Source organism: Malurus melanocephalus, unplaced genomic scaffold, assembly GCF_030028575.1.
Source record: "Malurus melanocephalus ecotype Western Australia unplaced genomic scaffold, MMel_1.1 scaffold_22, whole genome shotgun sequence".
NCBI classification, from domain to species: domain Eukaryota; kingdom Metazoa; phylum Chordata; class Aves; order Passeriformes; family Maluridae; genus Malurus; species Malurus melanocephalus.
The window spans coordinates 1,281,070-1,304,392 of record NW_026623254.1 but is presented as its reverse complement, the minus strand read 5'-3'; the positions used below and the strand labels follow the sequence as shown (position 1 = coordinate 1,304,392).

Sequence of the window (23,323 nt, the reverse complement as noted above, 5' to 3'; positions counted from 1 at the left end):
TTGTGGATTGTATGTTCTAAAGCAAATCCTGTATGGCCTAAGTTATGCCTCAGCTAGGCAAGATGCCCATTATTCTCAAGTCATATGCCTGAAATATTTACTGCGTAAGGCTGTGGTATAAATTATTTTGGATTTTATATGCAATAAAGCACTAGAAGCTGGAGGTAGTGGCAGCAAGCAATTTGCTCCGGAGTCAACAAATRCCACATTAACCACAGTGGTATGCACACTGATTGGGTTTTGCTCCCASTTTTTCACATTTGGAAAAGCAAGCTTGTTTTGTACACTTTTTTGCATGTTTGCCATCTGCCAGGGAAACAGATCTGGGTGGACTCCACAAAGCTGCAAGGAAAACAGTTAAAAAAGTAGTAATTGTCAGGTAGAAACCACTTGGCTAATTATTGTTTTCTGCTTATTTMTTTWTTTTTTTATRTGAAACTTCTGAATTAGAACAGATTCAATATAATGCTCTGCTCACTGACAGATCAATGCCATTGTTATGAAATAAAACTGCAGAGCATTAGCCCTCACATATTGAGAGMATTATGTGCTTTCCCTTGGTACATTTCCACCAAGTACTTTTATCTAAATATAATATATGTTGGAGGCAAATTTGACATTGTTTCGGTAGCAGAAGGGTCTTACCCTTYGTGTTTTGCAGCCCTGCGTTCGATTTATGCTGAGGTGCTCAGAGGCGATTTACCAGAGCTATGTGGATGTGGTTGGAGAATCTGCTTGCATTTCATGTTATGAAACAGATCATCAGTTTTAAGCCATGAGGAAAGAAAAAAGAAAACAGGAGCGTGCATGAGTCATTCTGCCTTTGTGCAGAGCGGTGCTGGGATGGTACAGGCTGGATCTAACTGCAGGGCYGGGTTTTAGGGCTTGAATCTAAAACCAAAGGAGCTATTCTGAGCAGAAAACGGGAAAAAACCCTGAGACAAGGCATTGGAAATCCTGGGTATCTACAAAACTGAAACTTGCAGTTTTTAAYAGAAACAGTGATTTGGGAAGCCAGGATCTGTCCTAGAGGTGTGCTATCCTTAACAATGAAATAAAATCTGTGGATGTTTTTGCATTAATTATTGGATAGACACCAAGGATTTTTGTTGTCATTATGGGGTCCTTTTCCTTGTGGTTTTCAGTTTGCATGTCACTTTTTATACTTCATTCTTTGGTGTGGATTGCTTGCACTGGAGAGTTTTAGAATCACACCATTAAAGGAGTGAAAAAACTTACCTGTTAAAAAACCTAAATGTCAAAAACATCCAAAAAAGAGAAATCTTTAAAAAACGCACACAAACTGAACCTCTCAGAAGACCTTTTCTTTCCCATGCTTAACTGTTTTGTCGTGTAAACAAAATAACAAACTCCCAGCCATGTCCTTAACCAAAGTAAATAAGCTAAAGGTTTTTCTCAGCTAAAACAAAAAAAAAAAACCCCAAAAAAACCCCAAAAAAAACAAAAAAAAAAAAAAAACCCCACTAAAATGTCCCTTAGTTTAGCCTTTAGATATTTTAGATCAAGGTTTAAGGTAGAATAAATGCTTCTAAAAGTATGGTAGGAAATTAAGGATGCCAGGTCTGAGAGAAAGAATGTTCTTCTGAAGAATTGCTTACTGAGTAAGCAATTACCAAACAGAAAAAAAAAACCCCTTGAAATCTTTGGAGCTGTGAAAAAAAGAAAGTTAGAAACACAGTATGAAAATGAGGTGAATGAGAACACAATATGCTGAAAGGTGCATCTGTCTCTGTTTTGGCCTGAGAGCTGTGTGGATATCAGGGTAATTTGTCTGCTCCAGAATACAGGATATGTACCTCTGGAGAATGGGGGGATGAAAAGAGCAAAAATACTTGGGACAGAGATAAATTGTGAGCAAAATGAGAAGCGTGTACTTTTCGTAAATAGGAAACTGTAGAGTTTAAGTCCAGCAGGTGCCACCACATAATCTAATCTAACTTTCCATACTTAAGTTTTAATAGAATTTCATCAAGCTATCTGTATTGAACTCAAAAATTGGTATATTTTTTGGTAGTATAACTCTCCAAAAGGCATCCATCTTAATGCAGAGATGCAAGAGATGGCGGTTCCATTGTTTTTTGTATATATAATTGCCCTCACTGGTAAAAATATGTGCCTAATTTCCAGTTTTAATTTGTCTGGGTTTGATTTCCAGCCATTGCTTAATTTTATCCACTTGCTTCTCCTACATTCAACGTGAAAAAAATGGTGCATGTCAAATGGAGAAATATGTGAAAAATATGGGTGTGAATAACAGCATTCATGCACAGCATTGGCCTGAGAACTGTGGTGGCATGTTTACATGTCTCCAGCATAACCCCCTGTTTTCACTCACTACATCTTTTTGAAGCATGAGCATTTTGGACTTCAGTTCTGCTCATTCCCTCATAAAAAGGAAACTTCTTGAGTAGGTCTGAGGAGGATGCTGGCAGCTCTCATTGAATTATGGAAGAATGATTAGAAAAAACAGTTTTCCCCACAACCGCCCCCCACCATTCACCACGTTTTTAGATATGACTTGAATGAAATACAGCTGACATTGACACGCGAAGTCTGAAGAAGGCACAGCCCTCTGTGGAAGCGTGCACTTTTGTTATTTGTTTTTGGTTGGTTGGTTTTTTGTTAGGGGTTTTTTGTTTGTTTTTTTTTTTTCTTTTAGGTGAAGATTGATCAGCTGTTCATATTCAGGTTTTGAAGTGTGCCTATCATAACACAAATTAAGTGAACAATAAAAAGATTAAAAACATGTGATCATAAATAAAATGGGACTGAATATCAACAGTGACACAAAGAGCACTCCCCACTGGGTATTTTAACAAAGTCCATCCTCACCCCACCCATCCTTTCAGGAAGAGCCTGGGTAAATAGAAAGACTTTCTGAGAGCACAGAAGGCCAACAAATGCAGCTTTTATAGACTGAGTCTGGCAGTGAAATTTGTCATTGAGGACATTTTACTGACATCCTCTGTCTGACATAAATTTGGAGACACACAGGATGACAGATGTCACTTCAGCTGCTGTGGGCTTACGCAATGARGGGCAGAGGTCTTAGAAGTAGGTTAGCTTGCAATCTGGAGGTGCAGTTTGGTACAGGAATGAATGATCTCATTTCTTGGGGTGGACCACAGACTGGTTTTGTCTGTAATTCATGCAAAGGCTTCTAGATAACAAACTTGTGTGGGAAAGAACTTGTTGAATGGGTACAGTTGTGTCTAATTCAGGTCCATATGAGGGCACTGCTAAGAATGCAAGGTGTTTTTGCACGCATGAAAACCAGGCAGACATTTGAGTGAACCACGCAGGAAAGAAGAGGTAGATATGAGCTGTCTGCCTAAGTTGAAAATCTTAAAGGCTTTTGTTCTGTTTGTAATTTTTTCATGTGTTTCTGGCACTCTTGAAATGGAGTCTAAGTTCAGATCCACAGCAATTATTTCTCCCTGCCTCTTCTAGAAAGGGGTAGTGTGATCCAATTCAAATTAGGTAGGTTTTTCTTTACTGATGTGAAAAAAAGAAAAAGAATTTAGATTCATCATATTTACTTATGACTCACTGAGGGCAGATTGTACTGCAAATCATGAAGTTTCTCTTTAATCAGAATACACACAGTTAGAACAGGATCTTGCCCTATCTTTATAAATTGCCTACTGTAGCAAGCTCATGAGCTTGATCAGGAGATTTCGGTGCCATCATAATTCAGACAATAGTAATAATGTGGTATCACTGGGCAAGAAGCACTGAACTCCAAGATCCTTACATAATGCTTGAACTGATTTGCGGTTTCAAGTGGAAACCAGTTGAAGCTGGATTGTATGAAATGGTTTCAGCCCCATAATCATCCCAGCTATTACCAAATTTCTTGCTGGGTTATAAATTTATATAAATTCGGTGTTTGGTGTAAAATACAGAGTACTGAATCTCTCTGAACAAGATCTAAGGCAGATGGCCACATCTCCTSTGTTCCCAATCCAGCAGATTTATTTTCCACTCAAGCTTGTGAAGTYCTCCCATTCAGTCTGAGGGCAAACGTTTTTAGGCTTAGATAATCAGGAGATTTGTTGCTGAGTTCTGCAGATTTGGTATTTCAGTCCTGGAGATATAAATCTGTCCTACCTACTCAACAGGGCAGAACATCTGTTGGTACTTGTTGTCACTACCCAGCATGGTGGTAAGTGTCCTTTCACACAGACGAGCTCAGTCTCCCGTATTGGAGTTGTGCTGTATGGGAAAGACGACAGACTCAGCACTAAAGCTTTGCTAGAACAGCTTCCCAATAATGCACAGAGATTACGCTGCTTTTTCTCATGTCACAAATACAGAGAAGATAACTGGCCGAAGAGTAGACACAGCTGATTTATTTTTAACTTGATGTTTAGACCAARATCGTGTTATCTTTGATAACAAGGTCTAGGATGGTTTCCAAGTCATCATCTTTYCTTCCCTGTGATGAGCTYGGTTGGAGCRGGATGCTAATAATGCCAAGGTTGTGGATTTGATCCCTGTATGGACCRTTCACTTAACAGTTGCATATGATGATCCTTGTGGATCCCTTCAAACTCAGGATATTCTGTCATCTGAATATTTAAGAAGAGCTGTTGTATGAACTCTTAGAGATATGTGGTCTCATTGCCTGAGAACAGGCAATTATCTGGAACAGCTGATTGTGGAGAGACACTTACCTGCAAAGACTTTGAGYAGTTGTGTGCAAGGTGACAAATGGTTATAAGTTTAGTTTAATTTAGTTGCTGCATGTGTGCTGGGCAGCAGAGCTGCTCTCCAAGGGAGGAGACCCAGCACAGGCCAGTGGGGATCATCAGATTTCCATCTGCCTGAYAAACAGAGTGGAAATCTTGGAGACATACTTTTTACTGTTTATTTACTCTTGGTCTGAAGAATGTCAGATGGTATAGGCAAGTAGAAGATAAGCTCCAAAGAGCTCCCAAATTGATTTTGCTTGTGATGGATTGCTACAGAGATCGGTAACAGTGGGAGAATGAGGGTCACTCTTTACACTCCCAGTGAAAGCAGCGTCACCATAATTGTAAGGAAAACATGAAACAGATCGCTWAAAAAACTGCAATTAGTTGTCCTGTGACTGTTTCCAGGTTGCTGGGCATGTTCCATGAATCAGTGCTGGTGAGCAGAAATGAATACTTAAGGTCCTTCTCCAGGATGGACCCCATCCCTGGTGAACTTGCTCGCTGCAGGAATTGCTGTGATGTGTAGAATCCACGCAATRGATATATTTAGAAGCAAATTGAGAGACACTGTCAGCTTTTTTTTACAGATGATCGATGTGATAAGTGTCCAAGGACAGGAAGTACATCTGTATAATGGATAAGATTTTGTGGGAATTTTTTGCTTAGTATATTATTTTTATTTCCTTTTTTAATTTGCTGAGCAACTGGTGTTTTAAAAAAGGCATTTTAWAGAGGCTTTTAAAAGCAGTTGTTCTCCTTGCTGTGTTCTGTGTGGGTACGGAGAGTGGGATAAAYTTCTTCATCCTTGTGTGGTCTCACTGCAAAGACAAATCCCGAGCTACAGACACTGGGTATTGAATCACTTGTGGCCATTACCCAGCTGCTGCAGGCTGGGAGCAGTGTGTCCTCTCCTGTGCCCTCTCCTGGACTTCAGGGCTGAAAAGGTCATAGGCTTCTTGCAGCCTGAACATCTTAATAATGAGGGGGGTGTCTGTGGTCAGTTTAGTAATGCAGTTTTATTCCACAGTCTCTTTCCTGTGGAAATTAAAGACCCCACTGATTTATTATTGTATTCACATCCTTTCTGTTCTAGACCTAAATAAAATGTTGATAGCCCTTGAAGTTGCTTACAAATGGTAGAAAGTGTTTTTCCTTACCTTCTCTGCTTCACCTGTAGTGCTTTTAATTTGTCTCTTTCCTTTCTTTCTAATCCTCCACTGTAATCTTTGTTGCTCATGGCTTGCACTCTTTTTGAGAGGAGTTGTTTCTGTAAAGAAAAGGTTGCAACTTGAAGCAGAGCAGGAAAGTAGCAAATCAAATTCTTTGGTGCACTGAGGATGAAAATGCTGTTCTAGGACTGGCAAGTGGCTTGRCTATGTTGTACACTTTAAATTCTTGAAGCAAAATTGGGGTAATTGAATCCCTGCTGAACCTGAACCTATACTTTCACCCTTCTTTCAGCAAAGGAGAAAAGTAGTATCAGAGCATGGTGACAGAAGAGGCTTCGGCCCAAAGAATCTGATTGATGGCTRAATCAGAATGGTGTCGTTTCTTTTCATGTTAAAATATTCTTTGCAATACAAACATTATCTGTACTTGGTCTTCCTCAGCACAGAACTCTGAGATTTTTCTCTGTTCATAGCTGTATTGCAAACTCAGATGTGTGATTGGTAAGGAAGGGAGACTTCTTAACTGTGATGTATCAGACCACTGCCAGAAGCMAAGTAAATGAATGTCCTGACTGGTCTGGCACGTGTTCGCTTCCTAATTCACTTTCCCTGCACAAAACGATAAGAGGAATGCAGGCCTCTCCCTTTATCTCACGCAGTAATAACCTCAGCAAAGATTTCAATGGGACACAGGATTATTAGGATTGTAAGGTCTTGCTTTTCTTTTCAAGTAGGATGAAACTAAATGCAATCATCTGTTGGGTTAGATGAATACAATGGGTTCTCAGCTGTAGGTTTTCATCGCTGCAGTGATCTTGTGTTATTTGGCCTGGCAGGGCTCTGGGCTCGCAAAAATTTTGTGGGTGTCAGATGTTTGGCACTGAGAACTGACCATTGAGAGCTCTTGTCTTACTTGTGTCTCCTGCTTTCTAGTCTTTAAAGGTTAGAATACTGTTACTATTTTCAGCATGTGATATTTGGAGGAGACTAATTAAAAGCTGGTTTGCTGTGTCCAACTTCAGTTGCGTGGGCCTGAGCAATAGTCTGCTCAAATGCTGCTTGAGTGCTCCGACAGGATTGTGGGGCAGGCTGGCAGGATGTGTGCTCAGCTACAGAGCTGGGCTTTYATGGAGTCAGCTGGTGGTGTGGTGTGGCTGCTGCCTTCACTGGGACTATTTTGTCAAGTTCACTTCTGAGAAACAAAAGAAAACCAGTGTTTGAAATCATGCATCTCAGTTTTCACAGCGTATTTTCTTAACAACATGTAGAGCAGCCACTGTAGCCATGCTTCCTGTGCTCTAGAAAACTGCTTTTTGTGATTTTTTTCATTGTTTTATATGCTACAGTGCCTTTATTTCCTTATCCCTAATGCTCTGTTGCAGGCTGTCCTACCAGAGAAATGATGATGATGATGAAGAAGCTGCCAGGGAACGTCGCAGACGGGCTCGGCAGGAGAGGCTGCGGCAAAAGGAAGGAGATCTCTCAGGAGAAGTAACAGAGAAATCAGAAGTCCAAAACAGGTAAATGTTTGATGTTGTTTGCTGACAAGTCAGTGTTAATTTTTGTTCAAAGTCCAGAAGTATTTGGAAGAGGTTTGCTTTGGTGCTTGAATTTTAAGTCCTGGGTTTGGCCATCGTTAAACTGAAGCWGGCCCCAACACTGACGATCACCTCTGGCTGTGTTTGCACAGTAGGGTGRGAGCATCACTGACTCTGGGTCTGAGGCCACACTCACAACACGTATCCAGGTGTCCTCAAGGCTGTCTGTGGGGCAATTCAAATGGGGCCATGGCATGGCTGCATCTTGCCTCACAAACCACCACATCTTCTGTCCTGCTCACAGCGGTGATGGCATCGTGGGCCCAAAGCACACGAGCCTGGAAGGCACCCAGTCTTCAGGCTCTAGCTGCAACATGCTGGCAAGGTGCTGGATGTGAGCCCCAGACCACAGCACTCATCTGGCACTGTCAGTGACAGACAGCTGTAAAGAGCAGAAAAGGAATTAATATGGAATGAGGTGACACTTAAAATCACAGGATCATCAAGGTTGGAAGAAACCCTTAAGGTCATCAAGCCCAACCGTCTACTCAGTACTGTCCCTGTAAGCCTGAAAGCATTAACCCATATCCCTCATATCACCAACCATTTGTGGCCTTCCAGCTATCAATCATTTGCTTAGTTCCACACAGTCACAAGTAATATACCCAGATTTCCAGTGTCTGTAACACAATTGATAGAAGAAAYCAGAAATAAACATTGTGGTAGCAAGCGCTAATGGATACTGAGATACAAGATGGATACTTGGATACAAGAAGCATTTTATTTAAGGCAAGGAGAATGGATGTAGATAAGAAAACAGCAGCTAAATTTTGAAATAAGTAACCCTTTTGTTTTTTTTCAAACCACAGAATGATGTTAGAGCAAGCTTTTTTCCTAGAAACAGTGAAGTGGCATGTGTTGTTAGATTTTTTTTTTTATTTTTTAATGCAAACCTGTCCCTTTTACAGTGTGGCCGGGGAGGAAAGCAAGCGTTCTACAGATGATGAAGCTGCRTTGTTGGAGAGACTGGCAAGACGGGAGGAGAGACGCCAAAAACGTCTGCAGGAAGCCCTGGAACGTCAAAAGGAACTTGACCCCACGATCACAGATGGGAGCTTGTCAGTGCCCAGCAGGAGAGAAGTAAACAATGTGGAGGAAAACGAGACCACTGGGAAAGAGGAGAAGGCTGAAACACGGCGAGGACGATATGAGATTGAGGAGACAGAAACAGTTACCAAATCSTACCAAAGGAACAACTGGAGGCAAGATGGGGAAGAGGAGGAAAAAAAAGAAGATAAAGACAAGGAGGAGGTACAGGAGGAGAAACCAAAGGAGCTCCCGGTAGAGGAAAATCAGGTAGATGTGACAGCAGAAAAATCTGCAGAGGCAGTAACTGTAAATGCAGAGGAACACAAAGCAGAGAATGATACAAATGCTGTGCCAGAAGGGACGCAAAGTATAACTGATGCTGTAGATGAAAATAAGCTTAAGGATGAGGAAAAGGCTGAGGCWGAAAGAAAGGAAGCAGAAGAAAGGGAGAGGTTAAAAGCAGAGGAAGAAARGAGGGCAGCTGAAGARAAACAGAAAGCAGAGGAAGAAAAGAGGGCAGCTGAGGAGAGGGCTAAGGCAGAAGAGGAGAAGAGGGCAGCTGAGGAAAGAGAGAGGGCTAAAGCAGAAGAGGAGAGGAGGGCAGCTGAGGAAAAACAGAAAGCAGAGGAGGAAAAGAGGGCAGCTGAGGAAAAACAGAAAGCAGAGGAGGAAAAGAGGGCAGCTGAGGAAAAACGAAAAGCGGAGGAAGAGAAGAGGGCAGCTGAGGAAAAACGAARAGCAGAGGAAGAGAAAAGGGCAGCTGAGGAGAGGGCAAAGGCAGAAGCAGAAAAGAGAGCAGCTGAGGAAAAGGCTAAACTAGAAGCAGAGAAGTTGAAGGAAAAACAAAAGATGGAAGAACAGAAAATAGAAGATCAAAAAGCTCAAGCAGCTTTCTTAAAAAAACAGGTACAGTAAACATTGTGCACCAAAATAAGACACCTGTGGTTTGTGTGAAATGTAATGCAAGAAAAGATTGAATTTGAATTTCCTCACAGATCTAGTCCRGTACTGATATTACTAATACTTGCGCTGTCGCTCTCTCTTTTAAAAAATAAACCACCTTCTGCTTAGCAATAACTCAGTGCACAACAGGCCTGACCTCACTGCATAATTCAAAGGAAACCTTGCATGTTCAGACCTCTGCATGGGTTTTTGCTGCCTTTTTTTCTCACCTTCTCTAAAATGGCCTAATGCAATAACACATGAGGTGGAGGCAGACACATCTCAGCACAAAATATTACGAGCACCTGTTAAACTGTGTGAGGAATGCTGTGTGCTAAATGCAGTCACAAGAAAGGGCTCTGTACTGGGACATGTGAGCATGATGCCATGCAAGGGAGAAAGGCCCAGATGGGGGGAATGGGAGAATTTGGGGAGGGTGGAGGGGGYACAGCTGCACACAGAGGTGTGGGCACAGCAGCATATGATGGAGTTGTGGCTGCACACAGGATTGGTACGTGAGCACAGTGTGGAGAAACCTACAAACAGAGGCTGTGTTTTTGTATTAAAAAGTAAATAAATTATTGAAAACCCAAAAACAAAGGAGGAAGAAAAAGTGGAAGCTAAAAAGGAAAAGCTGCCAGAAGAGAAGCTCCARTCTACCTCCGTAAAAGATCAGGTAACTCATGAAGCACTCATTTAGATGTGGTAGGGAAACTTGAGATATGAAAACAACTAAGGCACCTATAATGGAAAGTTGCTTCTTCAGCAAAGTGCTTAAGCTGTGCTCCACTTCAAGAACATGGGTAATCCTGCTGAAATAAATAGGGATGAAGCTACTTAAGTGCTTAAAATTAAGTAAATTTTAAGGAGTTTGTTCTTTTGGGGCTTTAGAACCAATTTCTGTTTGTCTTAAAACAAATAYTTCAGAAAACTGAGTTCAGTCAATWACACAAGTATGGTTTTCCCCCTAGGGATGAATTTTTCAGGACAGTAAACTAATCATCCTTCCCTGGTTTCCTCTCACATTACTGTGAACTTTTTCCCTATGAACAAAACCTACTCTAATAATAATATTAATAATAATAATAATGATAATATTTTAGGCCCTTTGGCCACCTGACTGCCTTAACTAATAATTACCCCCCAAACTGCAATACCCCRTGATATAAACTGTGCATACCCAAGACTCTTCTTTTGTTTTAAAGAGAAAACCTACAAAATTTACTGCATTGCATTTCCACTGTAAACACAGGAGCTGGTGCCATGGTGTTTTACTGTATGGTAAGTAAATAAGATTTGGGGACCATTTTCTCTTCAGGATACAGCTGGACACACAGGGAGCCATCTTCAGTGCTGTGAAGCTGCTGTGGTTTTGGTTTAATGCAGCAGGTCTCAGAATAGCCCCTGATTCTCATTAATGGAGCCTGGTCAGAGACTGGTCAGAACCTTAGAAGTTTAGACCCATTTGGGTTCAGCCAAGTCTGGGGGGYTTAAAGGGAGCCACAGCACAAATTGCTGTGGATTGGGACCATTGAGGGTGGTAGAGGGTCCACTCCAGGATCCTTAGTGGATTAATTTGGAACATGCCACCGATGCTTAGCTCACCCTCAGAGASTGGGGAGGAAATAACTGCACAAAAAATAAGGGATTCATTATATCAAGAAGGCAGAATCAGCTTCCAATATTGGCTTTTGCATGCAATCTTTGAATATTACAAGTAAATGTAAAAAAGAGTCTGCAACTGACCACAAACTTTGATTTGTGGGGAACTTGAGACACAGTTGTCCTGCTTGTTCTTGTGTACAGCTTGTCCCTGGAGCTCTCATCATGCTTTTAAACCCTACCCACTGGGCTGGATTATTCCAGGAAATTGGCAAGACTTACAAAAGTGACTTGTGATTTTAGTGTTTCCATCTTTGGATGTTCAAGCTGAGACAGCTTAATAGAATCCCACTTATAGTGCAATTCTGAATATCCATCCAGAGCATTCCAAATGTTTGGAAAATTTTTGGTGTTTGCATCTTTGCTTGTGAAGAAAAATTGAAGATCAGKCTCCCTACTCCACTTCTGCCTGCCTTTCAAGGACATACAGATGTCTAATTCATTGAGGTCTAATTCTGAATGTGCATGCAGCTGAAAGGATGCCAGTGTTTCGTGAACAAGACCCTGAAGGAATAGAATGTATCTRCATAATCAGGTTTTGCTTTTGCTTTGGCCCTTGATGTTCAGGTTTCGATTAATTTGGCAAGAAAAATTAGTCTCTTTTTCTGAACTGCTGCACAATTTTTGGTTCTTAAAAGTGACCTGAGGAGTTCATAAGAACAAGCTTTCTCATGATGTGAGACTCCTGGTATTTCCTGCTTCCAGTTTGGCTAGACRTGCTGCACAGTTGCTTTTCTCATGGTATTTGGGGATGGTAGCTGACTCTGCAGGGAAGCCCGAGACCCAGATGGCCATGGCTTTTAACTCCAACTAACTGAGCCCAAGTAAAGAATTCAATTTGGCAGATGGCCTTAACCTCAGTAACTGATTTGCTTCTGTCTGAAGGTGTTCAAGCCCAAGATTTAGAAATCTCAATTCTCAATAACATAAAAATCTAACAGAAAAGAAGCAGTGTAGAAAGAGATTAAAATATAAATATAACAAGCTGGAAATTTGCTAACCATGCCTTTGGTCATGTTCTGTCTTGATACCAAGATTTGTGAGAGCARAACAGAGAACTTCTTCAGTTCAGGTAATACCACCCATCTGCTCCAAGTGGAGTMATTTTTTAATTCAGCAGTAGCTGAATTGGTCTGTAATTTGGGGAAGCAGTGAGACAAGGGAGAGAACTAATTCTGTTGCCTGCCTCTGTAATGAGATGCRAAGGTTTCTGCTTCTGTGCTGATCAATCTCTGTTTTGGTATTAAAATTAGTAGGAGAAAGATAGGGCCCAAAAGATGTGAAATGTTTCTGTAATATCTTTTTTTACCATCTTTTTGAATAAAGGGGCCAAGCTGTGTTAATGGTTTTCTCAAATGCAGACACATTATCATAAATCCTACTGGCTTCTGAAATGCTATTTCCTAACCTCCTATTTTTTGAACTATATTGTTTTAATTTTAGTTCTCTCAGTGATTTCAATTAAGATGGAAGAGATACAGCCCTCCCCAGTGGACCTGAATACATAAGGCAGCTGGAAGTGTTGGTTTTTTAATAAGACTTAGAGAGGGCTTGATGAAAATCTCAGCAAAGGAAATCTTACGCTCTCACAATCCCAAGACAGACATCCTGGCATGAGAAATCGTTTACCAATCAACAGCTGGTTTCAGTATCACCCTGAGTGGGGCTGAAGGGTCAGGAGATTGCTAACAGGCAGCAGAGATGCTTGCTGTGAACATGATCRCTGGCTCACCGTGATCTGGGAACACCCAGAAGATGAAACTGTGTGGTGGCATTCATTGGGATAAATGAATAGCCCTGCTTGTGTTAGCCCAGCTCCTAGAAAACAGCAAAGGGTTCCTTGAGGCCTCTGGTAAGAATGGCCTCGCTTGTGGCAGTTGCAGCATCATGGCCTAAGAATGCACGGTCATGGAAGCTGAGCTCCCCTCTTGTCYGTCAGGGAGCTGCTGCCAGGTCATGGCTAAAGCCTGTTGGCTGCAGAGGGTGGGAAAAGTCTGTGCTGCTGCTGCCTGTTCTCAGAGCAGAACAAATGCCTGTGTGGGTTGTGCCCAACATCCCCCACCAGCAGCARATTTGCTCAAATAGTTTAACCATCCTATACTCACTCATAACTTGTGCCACCATGGTGCTGTCCATCGCAGCAGTTTCTGTGAGCAACAGACTGGCTTCAGGTAAAGTCAGACACTGACTTTAGGACTCACCYAGCAACCTAACTCAGTGCCTTAGGAGGATCTTGGCTTTGAAGACTATCAACTCATCCTCTAGATGAGTTGAGTGGGTAAAGCTTTTGCTTCTCCAGAAGTTGCTCTTTGATGTGGAAGAACAGAAATTTCTTTCGATTTGGGGTGTGAAGCTGTGTACTAGTTTTTCATTTCAAGGTGCAGCTTAGGATACCTTAAGAGCAGTTGTGTTGCAAACAGGACTGTTAGAGAAGTTCCTTGTCTTTCTAGTTAGAAATGGGATTGCAACAGGCTTCCAAGGGACAAACGTGTTTATTTTCTAAAAATCTCCATTTGAATTCTACAGAAGGTATTTCTTGCTTCTCAGCTAGAATCTTCCTTCATCACAAAACTGGGGAGAGCAAATAAATACTTTGGAGGTAAATGCTGTTGGAAGTTTGTTTTGGCYGGTAGTCTTAACTAACTGGGAATATTTCTACCTGAGGATACATAACTGAAATCAGTCCACTTTCTCCTTTTGCCAGCCATGGTTCAGTATGCTGGTCTCAGGTCATCTGTAGTATTGATAAGTATTCAAGCTCGTAACTCTGAAAGAATACTGGAGAATTAAATCTGTGCACAAAATATAGTTGATTACTATTAAGAATCATAAGACAAAGCTTTGTAAGGATAAAGGGAATTTTAACCTGTGTTTTCCAGAACATTTGCTTCCTCATAGGATTAAATATTCCGGTTTGATAATGCTAGTCCTGATTAGCCCCTGCTAGGACTGTGCTTTTTATCAGAGTAACTTTTGCCCTGGTATAAAGATAATTTTGTGTTTTGGCCACTATTCTTACAATAGTGAAGTATCCGTCCACTATGACACTAGAAAGAGCATGAATTTTGTCAAGCAAGCTTGACAGCTGTTGGAGGTTATGTGCTGTTTTTGTGGAACCAATGCCCTAAACCTGGTATGGAGAATTTATCCACAAGCTCAGTCCCAAAGAGTTTGCAACCCAGAATTGTAAGAAACAACAGATGAAGGATGCTGCAATGGGAGGGAAGTGTTGGGAGGCAGTTGCAGGATGAAACAGTGTGGTGGCATAATCCCATGGCCACAACAAACTTTCACAGATAAATGTTATTCAGGATGCTTTGATCGTGAGTGCAGGTCAGGACAGCAAAGTGATGGTTGACCAGAGCTTAGCAGGCTACTTCTGCCATGTAGCACATAAACAGTTTGAAGACAGTTCCCATTCATGCCAAGGAATCTGATACTCAGCTGTTATTTAGAATGCCTTGCTCTGATTTTTTTTTTTTTTTTTGTTTTGTTTGTTTGTTTCTCTTGTGTTTTGTTCTGTGATTTATGCTATCTTCTGGACAGGTAAAAGATGACAAAGGTAAAGCACCCAAAGAGGAAATGAAAAGTGTCTTGGATCGTAAAAAGGGTGTTCCTGAGCAAAAAGCACAGAATGGAGAACGTGAACTCACTTCCCCCAAACTTAAACCTACTGAGAATGCTTTTGGGTAAGTTGCAAGTAAGAATTGGGCTTGCTTGTGTTACAGGACACCAGGGGCAACCTCTGGGTCTCTGCTTAGCAGCCCAGTGGCAGCTGATTGGAGGAATTGGGTTGGCAATGTCAGCAGGGGCTCAGGTGTTGTTTGGGTTGTGGTTCTGTAGTTTCTAAGCTGTTCCCACGCCATTGCAGTAACAACATCAAGTGCAGAAAGCAGATGGAAATGACCTTGCTCACTCASTAGAGACAAGAGGCTTGGTTTTACTTTGCAGGGGCTTTCCTTCCTTATTTATTTCTAATATCTACACAGAGGCCAATAAAGACAAAGTCCTAGGTTTTGTGTTCTCTAATTTTTTAAGTCAGATCTGGACTCCTACTGTGGTAACCTATTKCCAATAACCCACCTACTTTTGATTAGAATCTGCATAGCAGAATGAAGCAYAATTAAGTTGGTAACTCTAGAAAGAGCTCCTCTCTTGATTTCAAAGCAAACATTGATGTTTCTAGAGTGGCTTCTGTAGAAAAGTGTTTTTTTCAGTTAGGTAAAAACATCTCCTAGCCAAAATATTTTTTCTTTTTTTTTTTCCCCCTTCCTTTTATAAGCTGTGTCACAGTTTGATTTTAATTTTTCTTTTTAAGGAAATATTTGGCCTGTTGTTATGTATTGGAGAATTCAAAGAAGGTTACAATTTTCTAGTGAAATTTTTATTTTAAAGGATCCTCTCTGCTAAAAGTATGTGATACATGAAATAGAAACCAAGTTCTTTCTTTTAGCAGGAAACCAGGAATGAGTAGGTTAGAAATAAAAAATTTTCTCCTTCTGCATCTCTCTTCCTCTTAGACATAGGCAAAGGAAAGGTTAAGCTCTCCAGGCACTTTGAGAAATCTGAGCATGGCAGATGGGATTTGCTGTTGTATCTCAGCATTCCCCTCATGATTCTTCCGGGAAAAACAAACTTTCTCAAAATAAAATGCAGTTCAAAAGACCCTGGAGACACCCTGACCTAAGGCCAAAAGACACAGCAATTGAGATGAAATAGCAGAAAATTGGCCTTGCTCAAAACTGTCCTTTATGACTTGGGTCACATCATCAATAACATGAGAATAATTTTCTAAAAATATTTTTGTTGTGTTTTCATTTGCTTTACTTCCTGTGGGAGACAGGCATYAGTGACAAAATGTAGATTTGAGTTTCCACTCCTTTTTTTTCTATTTCTATTTTTCTTTTACTGTTTCATGCAAGTGTGAAGAACCCTGTTCAAGTACCTCTTATAAACTGAGTACAAGACTTGGGCTGGCAACATTAGCAGAGGCACCAGTGTTTATGGGGTTGTTAGGCATGAATTAGGGCTCTTGGACTGTTTTCTAATGAGCTGCCCCCACAGAGCTGGGCTTTGTCTGGAACTGACCTTTGTTCCTTTTTTTTTTTTTACATGAACATATCAGACGCTATTTAGAAAGAATATAACTTGCATAATTTTCAGTGGTGAGAACCGAGAACAAAATAGGATAGTGGTGGCTAAAGAAAAATCTTATCTGTCTTTCTTTCTGCGTCAGTAAGAGAATAAAATCCCATTTTATGGCTTCCCTTTCCCATCTCCCCCTCCCACCTGCCTTCCTCCCTATTCTCCTATAGGACTACAAAAGTCCTAAATATGAAGTAACATGTTTTTTCACATTGTTCTGACGTTTTTGACGGCCACAAGTCACTTCTCCCCTTTTCCTCCTTGTCTGAAAGCTGGCAACCATATTCATTCATTAATACCAAAGAGGTGCTTGCAAAACTCTTCCTCCACCCAGCATCTCAATTATTATTTCCCAATGTTGACAGTAGGCAACAGAGATTTCCCGGAATCTGTTGAAAACTGAGGAGTTGGAGGTGGAGGAAAACAAGGATAATTACTACCAGTGTATTGTTTTCTCTTTTGGAGTATGCAGAACCAGTCAGAGAAGGCCTGTGAGCAGCATGAGAATAAAATAAGTTAAAAACTTTAAACATCCTTCTTTGTGAGGATGCCAAAATAATCACGCTAACAAGAATATTCAGACTGGATTCTGCCCCTGGCTTTATCAGCTGAAAGCTGAGTAGCTCTTAATTTCACTGAGGCTGGTTTCTCTGAAGGTACTRAGGGCTAACCTTTCTTCTGTGCTGGTAGGAAACAAGAGTGGCTCTTTCTCAGGAGAATCTTGGCAAATGTTCTTTGTGCTCTTAATTCTCAAGGCCGAATGTTTGCTCTTTCCAGGGGGGATCAGGTCTATCTGAAGTGACCGCTTGCATCTTGTTTGGGCCCAMAGTTTGCAGCTCTTGGTGAGTTGGCAACACAAGAGACCAAGAGTTTGCTGTAGGGGCTACAACCTTGCCGTGAAGCAGGAAAGCCTAGCCAAGGATTTCTTATGTCCTGTGCAGTGTTAGGTGCACTGGGGCCTTTGAAACTGCTTAGTGCCTTTGTAGAGTCTTGTGGAACTTTTTGGGTTCTTGGTACCTCTGCAAAGTGAATCAGAGGTATTCCAGCCTGGACACCCACTCAAAACCATACCTCAGGTATTGCTCTTCACTTTGTTTTCTAATGGGCTGAATGAAATTTCAGATAGAGTTTCCAGTGTTTTCTCACAATGCTTTGGTCAATTGTAGATGCATTTTTCTTTTAAAAATGCAGGAGTTCCTTTCAGTAATTTGGCATAACTACYTGATGCAAGCCCTTATTCATGGCCACCCAGATTAACTTGCCATAGGTTTTTGTAGTGATACATTTCCTAAATCATGCATGTCATGCTAAAACCAAATTTAAYTCAATTTGGTGAGATCATGGTGGGACAGAGAAATCCTAGGTACCAATCTCCTTGTCAGCAGTAACATTGAACACACTCAGGGAGCAGACATTTGTCTAAACACTGGTGTGGTAATTATTTAACAAGGTGATRCTATCTGTCTGTTGGAAGCATGCACTTCACCTGTGCAAATTCTTTAGGTTTGGTGGGTTTTTTGCTTTGTTTCTTTCCTTCTGTCTCATATATTAATAGCTGCGTGGAAGACTTCTGTTTTTCTCCTGTGGAAARTTACCATTAATAAATAATTTCCAGCTCCTTAATAAAATGCCTTATTTTCCCTAGAAAATATAAGCAAAAGACCTGATGAACCTTTTTGTTCATACATGCTGCTGGAGTTAAAGTGATGGGTGTTTTTAGATTTTTAAAAAATCACTGTTGAAGCTGTAAGGTTCTCTCACCTCTCTTATTTCCTTCTGTTTTCCCCAAGAAAAGTAATTAATTCTCTTTTTTTCTAGAGGRTTTATAAAAAAATTGCCTTTGAAAGCAAAGGATTAGGGCATCCTTTATTACACAGAACATAAAATAGAGGTRGAACAAATTCTCAGGCACAGTGGTGCAGATCTTGTGCACAGAAGCAGGTGAGAGTCTCCTTCCTCACTGGTAGCAGATGGGAGAGGTGTTTCTTGCAGCAGCCCAGCCTAMCAATTCCTGATTGAAATGTTTTGGGCCTGTCTTAGTTTGCAAGGAGCAAAAGGTCTCAGAAGGCAACACCTTGGARTGCCAGGCTCTCGTGCTGCTGCTGAGCATGTGGCACCAGGTGGATTTGGCCAGGAAGGGAAATCCCTGGTGCATCATTTTTYCTTTTGTTTCCTTCCCAGGCGCTCCAATTTGAAAGGAGGTGCGAATGCTGAGGAGGCAAAGCCAGAGGCTCTGAAGAGGCTGGAAGATCAGCGCCGGCGTCGGGGCGAGAACGAGAGCGAGGAGCTGGAGAAGCTGAAGGAGAAGCAGCAGGAGGCAGCAGCAGAGCTGGATGAGCTGAAGAARAGGCGGGAGGAGCGCCGGAAAATCCTGGAGGAAGAAGAACAGAAGAAGAAGCAGGAAGAGGCTGAGAGRAAAATCAGAGAGGAGGTGAGTGTGAAGGAGGGAGTGGTGGACTTGGGTTTACTCTCGTTACTACTTTACTTCCACTGTCCTTGCAGTTGATAACTCTTTAYAGCATTGTCTAGTGAGGACCTGAGGCAAAACATGAAGCATCCAGGGTAGGAAAAARTGTTCTAATTCTAGCCTTGGGAAAACAGGGCTCTAATGTGTGTTTTCATGAGTCAAGATTTCATCTGTGAAAGCTGCAAAATTCTTATCTTCTTGGGATTCAAAATGTTGGGGGCAGTGTTACAGCCACAGAGTCTTTTTGGCATAGCACAGATTGAATTACAAAGTGCATGTCAAAATTTATCTTCTGCAGATGGGCTGGAATGCTAATGTTATATATAGTTACAATGGGCTAGATCTCATTAGGGAGATTTCTTGTCTATTTAAATATTGAGTATCCAACACATCTGTTTTCTTGTACTTCCTCTGCCAAGGGACTCTGCAAATAGGATTTCCAAGTCTCTGGTGCATCATTTAGGAATCCTAGTTGTTTGGAAAACAAATGGTAAATGAATAATACTGATAGTATCTGGCAGCTGAATGCCAATTCCTYTTTAAAACATTTCAGGAGATGCCAAGATTGCACAATACCTTGCCGGTCAGACCCCACTGACCAGTGCTCACAGTGGTGTTGCTTTGAGGGCTTCTGGTTTGACTTGGAGCTYGTGAAGCAAAACTCATCTCTGGAGGGAAATCTGCAAGCATTTAATCTTGGGTTTCTTGGCCACCTACTGATTTTTCCATGTTAAATATTAACCTTGGCACAATAAGTGTCAGAGTAGAAGGGTAGAAGAACAATACTAAAACGATACATGAGAATACAGAGAAACTGAGTTTGAGTTTTCTTCTCTCTTTAAGTGACATGATAGAACAACAAATTTGGTGACTTTACTGCGAGGAGACACTAGAACAGCACACACTAGTCTTCCTGGCATCCTTAACACTGTGATGGATTGGAAATAATACCTTCTTACATTTGAAACAATCATTGAACTTTTTCAACTGATATAAAAATCTGTTCTTAGAAAACTTGGAAAATGTTTGCAGTGCTGCACAGCCCTGTAATGGTGATATAGATTCTGAAAGAACAAGTAAACATTCATATTTTTAAGGAGGAAAAGAGGAGGATGAAGGAAGAAATTGAAAGAAGAAGAGCTGAAGCTGCTGAGAAACGTCAAAAGATGCCAGAAGATGGGGTGTCTGAAGACAAGAAACCATTTAAATGTTTCAGTCCTAAAGGTTCATCTCTCAAGGTAACTTCCCAACTAACACTTATATAGTATATTGAGAGTAATGGGATTTGTAGTCCAAACCAAGAGCCAAACATCAAAAGCAATATTGAAAATATTTGTAATCAGACCTAGGAAAATTCTTTGRTAGACTTAGCCTGAAACCTCTAGCAGAAAGGCTTCCTTCATTGAGATGACTGAAAATCAGAGTTTCTTCCTAAAAATGGACTAGACTGGCCTCTGTCTTTTTGATGAAGAATCACCAAAATGGATCTTCACCTTCAAGAAAAAATACTTTTGATACTTAGAGCTGTATATTACAGTGTTACTTTTAATTTATGAAAAGAGTGCTTTGTGAACTGGAGTAGAATCATAGAATCATTTAGGTTGGAAAAGACCCCTAAGACCAGTGAAGCACAAATGTTCTCTCACTCCTTCCACATCCACAATTATTTTCTTCCTTGCCAGATTACTTTGTCTTTAAGCATATTCAGCCTAATCCTCATTAATTGTAACTGACCCAAATGGGAGTTCTAACTTATGTCTAATCTCCCTTAAAATARTATCTAGAAGTACTGGGCTGGATTTCATTTTCTTACATAACATGAAATAAAACCTCACCCTTCTGTTGCTGCAGGATTTCTAAATGGTCTTTTGTGGCTTACATTATATTAAAAGTGTGATAAATCAATTAAATGGCCTTTCAGCATGGAAGAGGAATTCTGGCCCCACTGAAATTATTTGGAGTATTGTTTTGGAGTTCAGTCCAGTTGCTTTCTCAGCTAAAGCTCAAACTGCAGATGTGTTAATGCTTTCAAATATATTTTCCTTTTTTCATTTCATGTCATTATCATTTAAGGCTCTAAAATGTTTGTCAAAAAGGCCACTTAATGGGAACTAGGAAAGAGAAGCAGGTAGGAGCCCATTGAACCATGAAGTGGATCTCTATGAGATTAAAACTGTRACTGTTGAGTGAGAAACTGCCCTTGGACAAAATTAGTTTTCCACTCACAGAGAGCTACACTTTGATCCAATCTGGGGATTCAGATCTGATTTGGGTCCACTTCTAGCAACAGTGGACTCTAAAAACAGAGTCCCCATGTTTTTGAATGGACTTGCCTTTAGCTTSTAAGATATATTTGAACCTGAAATACCAGGATGCAACGCACACAGTTGCGAACAAAGATTGCCAAGCTTCACGACTTGATCCCATTAGTTAMACCTGGTCTTGCCATTTTGGTTGCTTAAGATGATGTTAGTAACAGACACTATAAATATACAGYTTCTTCCCAGCCCTCCTGGGAGGGCTTCCTTTTTTTCTGTTTATTGAGATGCTGTTTATGGGTATGCATTTGGAGCTTTAATTCTCAAAAGGCTCAGAATAGAGGAAATTATTGAAATTGAAAACAAAGTAAAAAGGATATAGATCCTCATTTTGGGGAGAGAGTGAAAAAACAGTGGACTTGGCAGGAGGCTAATAGCTTTGAGATACCTTTTGTATTGATGCTACACTATTCTAATTGTATTTACAGAGGAAAGCTGAAATTTTTCAAATGTTGTTAAGCATCCAAGATAGTTTTGTGGTTTTTTTTTTTAATGATGACAAATGCTGCTGGGTTTTGTGTTTTGTTAGGTAGAAGTTGTTTGCTACAAAATCTAATATATGCAACTCTGCACATTTTTTCCTGTTTCTCTGTTTCTCTGAGAAATTGGTGATACTGTACACGTTCCAGTCTGGTGTCTGTGGGTGGCCAGTAGATATGTAATGCTGTACAAGTTCACACCCTAAACTGTTTCTTGGCCTTCTGTGGTCAATAGCTGAGGGGAGAATAATCTCAGCTTCATAACCTGATGTGAAACTTGATATCAGAATCCAGTTATTAGAAGACAGTCTATTTTGTTACTATTGTTAAATTTGGACAGACTTCTCAGGCTGGTCTCACCTGGTTGGTACGCAGCTTTCTCACTGCCTGCTCTGTACTGCCCAAGTTATCTTTTGGTTTGTGAAGCATCTGGCACAAGTTTTCTCCCTTGATGAATTTATCATCTTGTTAGATCTGCCATGAGTCATGTGAGAATCCCAAATGCACGGTTGTGGGTGGGTGGTTGGAATTAATACCGAAAAAAGGGAGGCTCAGTATAAAAACAATGTATGATACATGTGCACATTCCGAGGTCTCCTGGGTCACAATCTGGCAWACCAAGGTTTTTTCTCCTTCCCGTCCTTCCTGATGTGACAAGCTTTTGGGAAGGAAAAGAAGTGCCTGGGAGTGGCTAATATGAGGAGAGTTGGGCGTGCAGATTGCTAGCTGAACTACAAGAACAAAGGGAAGAAGGGAGATTAACTGAGAAGCAGCGTGGCACATAGCCTCCTGTGGATACTGTATCTATCCATAATTTCTGTGGCATTATATTCAATACATAGTTTTAAACCGCTAAGAATCATGTAACATTGCCATGGCCATGAACCAGCATGGCTCAGAATCGGGAGACAAAGATGTGCAGCCCATCTCCATGTCTAACACAGCTCATGGRTGCACATGAGGTATAAATTCAGGTATACAAATACAGACAAAATATACATATGTGCTTAAATTTAGAAAGACCTGCTGTGTTTGTCTWGTCTGGCCCCTAAAAAATCATAGCCTACACAGTGTTGACATCTCCTRTTGTTCTGACTGTTAAAGACAGTAATTCCCTTAAATCGGGGACACTACTGCATCAGAACTACCCCAGTGTGGAGTCCTCACAGTGACAACATGAGAGCTGGTCCTTTCTGAGGGGACAGAGGAGAGAAAACAAAGTAAATACAGTCTGAGCTTATCACTAGTTAAGGGAAGCAGCTTGGCTTTCTAGGGCTGTGTGGACACCCTGTGGGCTGCAGCAGTACTAAACTTCTGTTGATTTCTGTCCTGTATCTTGTTACTTTTTTTAAAATAAGGACAAAGCCTGGAGCAACCTCTGGTGCTCTCCCATCTGCCTCTAGCTTGTGCTTCCCTMGTTTAGTTCATGCAAAATGTGATGCATTCAAAGAATTCAGATTTCCTGACAAATATTTATTCATTTTGCTTTTTAGACAAGTTCATTCCTTTTGTTTTCTTTGCAGAGGAGGATTACTGACCCTTYGTGTTCTGTTCTCTAGTTTAATTGGTAGAGAGCCGGGTATTTCAGTACTAAGTCTCCTCTTGGGCATGAACTCCACCACTAGAGAAGTGCAAAAGCAGTTATGTGTTGAGGGAACAGAGCAATGGCAGGGGCTGGGATATCCCTGACTTGGGAGAAAATGTCTCCTGGGAAACACAGGCTGATGTGGCAGCCAGSACTCTCTGCAAGGCACTGCTGTTGGCTAAGCCAGAAGATGGGACTTAACAGAGCTTTT

The 23,323-nt window shown here is 41.0% G+C and overlaps 1 protein-coding gene across 5 annotated transcripts in view; it reads left to right on the top strand.

Moving 5' to 3' along the window:
- The window catches only part of CALD1 (caldesmon 1), a 106,180-nt gene that overhangs the window by 71,375 nt on the left and 11,482 nt on the right, over positions 1-23,323 (top strand). For 4 of the 5 annotated variants that reach the window (XM_057390015.1, XM_057390013.1, XM_057390012.1 and 1 more), the window contains 5 exons: positions 7,270-7,407; positions 8,394-8,781; positions 14,665-14,807; positions 18,445-18,694; positions 19,828-19,968. In XM_057390015.1, coding sequence (XP_057245998.1) covers positions 7,270-7,407; positions 8,394-8,781; positions 14,665-14,807; positions 18,445-18,694; positions 19,828-19,968 — 1,060 coding nt within the window. Of the gene's footprint in view, positions 1-7,269; positions 7,408-8,393; positions 9,421-10,057; positions 10,133-14,664; positions 14,808-18,444; positions 18,695-19,827; positions 19,969-23,323 lie in introns of all 5 variants that reach the window. The other variant, XM_057390016.1, reaches the window with a different exon arrangement.